Source organism: Equus quagga, chromosome 2, assembly GCF_021613505.1.
Source record: "Equus quagga isolate Etosha38 chromosome 2, UCLA_HA_Equagga_1.0, whole genome shotgun sequence".
In the NCBI taxonomy this organism is placed as follows: Eukaryota; Metazoa; Chordata; class Mammalia; order Perissodactyla; family Equidae; genus Equus; species Equus quagga.
In genome coordinates, this window is record NC_060268.1 from 175,242,384 (window position 1) to 175,245,611 (window position 3,228).

The following is a 3,228-nucleotide window of genomic DNA, read 5'->3' on the forward strand; positions in this document are numbered from 1 at the left end:
GTCGCGTCCTGCCTCCTAGGCCGGCGCTGCGTGGCTCTCCAGTTGCGTGGGGGCAGCGGGCCCCTGCCAAGCCCCTGGGGGCGGGGGAGCGGCAGCTGCGAGCGCGGATAACCCCGAGGTGACCCGGGCGGGCCTGGCCCGCCCCTTCCCCCTCCCGCAGGCCAGGCGGCTGGAAGCGGGTCCCGGAGCTGCAGGGGGGAGAGGGAGGCGCGGGCTCCGGGCGCCGCGGCTGTCATTGCGCTCCGGCCGGGGGCGCCGCCGGCTCCGCGTCCCTCGCTCGCCTCCTGCGCTCGCCGGAGCGCTCCAAGCGCCTCTTTAGCAGGAGCCAATATCCTTTTGTGCTAATAGGCTTGTCCTCATTTGCTGCCTAATTGGACTATATAAAGCCAATAACAGGCGGGCTCTTATAGCCCGAAGCCAAAGCGCCAAAATCCGAGGAAAGGCGAGGAGGGGGCGGTGGCGGAGGCGGCTGCGGGGCCTGGGCTCCGCTGCGCCTTCGCCTGCCTAATCCTATTTGCCATTGTACGCGCCCAATCGCCGTATACTCCCCGCATTTAACTTGGATGACATTTTGATTTCATCATTAGCATCCGGCGCCGGATTGACGCAGCCCCAAGCCGGGGACTGCTCTCGCCGCCTCCTCCCCGAGAGCTCCACGCCGCCGCCGAGCCGCCTCGCTCCCTCGGTGCCGCGGCAGGGCCGCTCCCCGCCCCTCAGGACCCCTCCCCCATGCGAGCCCGCCCCAGCCAGGTCCTCACCCCGCCCTCCCGCCGCTGGATTTGCGCCCGGGGCGGCCCCCGACTTTGCGCCCCGTAGTTGAGTTCTCTTTATGGTCTGATTTCCGGCCGCCCGTCTGCTCGCCCGGCCGCCCTCCTGTCCCGCTCCCTCCCTCCCAGGGACCCCGAGGAGAGGGGACCATGCCGGAGCCCGGGCCGGACGCCCCTGGCACCGCTAGCGCGCAGCTCCCGCCGCCGCCACCCCCGCCTCCTGCGCCCAAGGAGTCCCCGTTCTCCATCAAGAACCTGCTCAACGGAGACCACCACCGGCCGCCCCCTAAGCCTCAGCCACCCCCACGGACGCTCTTCGCGCCGGCCTCGGCCGCCGCCGCCGCCGCCGCCGCTGCTGCCGCTGCGGCCAAGGGGGCCCTGGAAGGTGCCGCGGGCTTCGCGTTCTCGCAGGTGGGCGACCTGGCTTTCCCCCGCTTTGAGATCCCGGCGCAGAGGTTTGCCCTGCCCGCGCACTACCTGGAGCGCTCCCCGGCCTGGTGGTACCCTTACACCCTTACCCCCGCCGGCGGCCACCTCCCGAGACCCGAAGGTACCGACCTTTCTTTGAACTTTCGTTGTCCTCCCCGCGCGCCTGTCCCATCCCCGCCCCTTGCTACCTCCCACCGCAGACCTGGGACCCCTGCATCCTCCAACCCGTTGTTTGGCTAACTTCCTCCGGCCCTGGCTTGCATCTCCTGCCGCGCGCGCTGGGTTGCGCTCCCCGGGAATCCAATCCCACTTGGTGAGAAAAGAAGTGGAGTTGGAGCCCCGGGCATGGCGCTTCCCGGGAAAAGTGGCCTGGAGCACGAATGGGGAGGCTTCTGGCGGCTGGGACTGGGGACATGGCCTGGATGAAGTGAGTGACCCGGGCGGGCCCAAGCCAGAGGCGAATCTCTTCCCGGGCCCCTGGCCAGGGAGCTGAGGGAAAGAAAGGAGGCGGCGGTGCAGCCACCATCCGGGGCTCTGTCGCCCGTCCTCGGGAGGAGGGGGATCCCAGGACGCGGCGCCCCTATTCTAGACCAGCTGGGAAGGAGGAGGTCAGCGAGAACGGTGAGGCCTCGAGGCCCGGGCCAGGAGGCCGGTATGGCTCGAGCCTGCCTCGCCCAGGTGCCAGGCCTTGCTGAAGGCGATGTCCGTGTGCGTGTGTGTGCGTCCGTCTGTCTGTCTCTCCCCAGCCTCGGAGAAGGCGCTCCTGCGAGACTCCTCCCCTGCCTCGGGCACCGACCGCGACTCCCCGGAGCCGCTGCTCAAGGCCGACCCCGACCACAAGGAGCTGGACTCCAAGAGCCCGGACGAGATCATTCTGGAGGAGAGCGACTCGGAGGAAGGCAAAAAGGAGGGCGAGGCGACGCCGGGCGCGGCCGGGGCGAACGTAGGAGCGGCGGCGGCGGCGACGCCGGGCGCCGAGGACTGGAAGAAGGGCGCCGAGAGCCCCGAGAAGAAGCCCGCGTGCCGCAAGAAGAAGACGCGCACGGTCTTCTCCCGCAGCCAGGTCTTCCAGCTCGAGTCCACCTTCGACATGAAGCGCTACCTGAGCAGCTCGGAGCGCGCCGGCCTGGCCGCGTCGCTGCACCTCACCGAGACGCAGGTCAAGATCTGGTTTCAGAACCGCCGCAACAAGTGGAAGCGGCAGCTGGCGGCGGAGCTGGAGGCGGCCAACCTGAGCCACGCCGCGGCGCAGCGCATCGTGCGGGTGCCCATCCTCTACCACGAGAACTCGGCGGCCGAGGGCGCAGCGGCCGCGGCCGCGGGGGCCCCGGTGCCCGTCAGCCAGCCGCTGCTCACCTTCCCGCACCCCGTCTATTACTCGCACCCGGTGGTCTCGTCCGTGCCGCTGCTACGGCCGGTCTGAGGCCTGAGAGGGGAGGGGAAGGGAGCGCCCGGCCCCCTTCCCAAACTCCGGAGGAGACTGGTCCGGGCCGAGGGCGCCGAGACGTCCAGCGGCCTTCGGGAACCGGGGCTTCGGCGCACTGCCCCGGCCTCCCCTCCCCCAGTCGGTAGCGTTTTGTAAGTATTTGCAATGCATTTTCGTGCAATTCACCCCTAATGGATTTGAGGCGCTTCCCCTCTTACTTTTGGTTTTGGTTTATATTAAGAGAGAGCAGGAAAAAGACAAAATTCCCGGGTCAAATATTTCGGCTGCAAGCTTTTGTAAAATGTGCAACCCTCTCCCAAATTTGCATTGCGCTCTGGCTTTTTGGGTTTTATTTTTATAAAAGGAAAATAAGCGCAAAAGCCTGAACCCCTCTGGTTTATTCATTTTCTATAGAACTATTTTCAGAAGTTGAGAGAAAGGGAGAAAATTCACATTGCAGTACTTTTGTTTCTGGGTTTCTGGGTGTGGTTCTTCCTCTCCGCTCCCAATCCGTTCTCCTCCCCAGTTTTCGGAGTCTGATCAGCCTCTTATAAGAATCCCGACTCAGACCGCTTTTCTCTCCGGCAGAGGTCTGTCGCAATTGAC

The 3,228-nt window shown here is 66.2% G+C and overlaps 1 protein-coding gene across 1 annotated transcript; it reads left to right on the forward strand.

The window, feature by feature from the left end:
* Positions 1 to 917: 917 nt before the first annotated feature.
* On the forward strand, positions 918 to 2,619 carry HMX3 (H6 family homeobox 3). The gene is made up of 2 exons (XM_046652182.1): positions 918 to 1,317; positions 1,943 to 2,619. The coding sequence occupies exons 1-2, from the start codon at positions 918 to 920 to the stop codon at positions 2,617 to 2,619; spliced, it is 1,077 nt and encodes a 358-aa protein (XP_046508138.1).
* Positions 2,620 to 3,228: the final 609 nt, after the last annotated feature.

Bases quoted from the DNA above. Each gene is read 5' to 3' on its own strand.
- HMX3 (XM_046652182.1), top strand. From the start codon at position 918: ATGCCGGAGCCCGGGCCGGACGCCCCTGGCACCGCTAGCGCGCAGCTC. The intron at 1,318-1,942 runs GTACCGACCTTT...GTCTCTCCCCAG, and splicing joins CCACCTCCCGAGACCCGAAG to CCTCGGAGAAGGCGCTCCTG.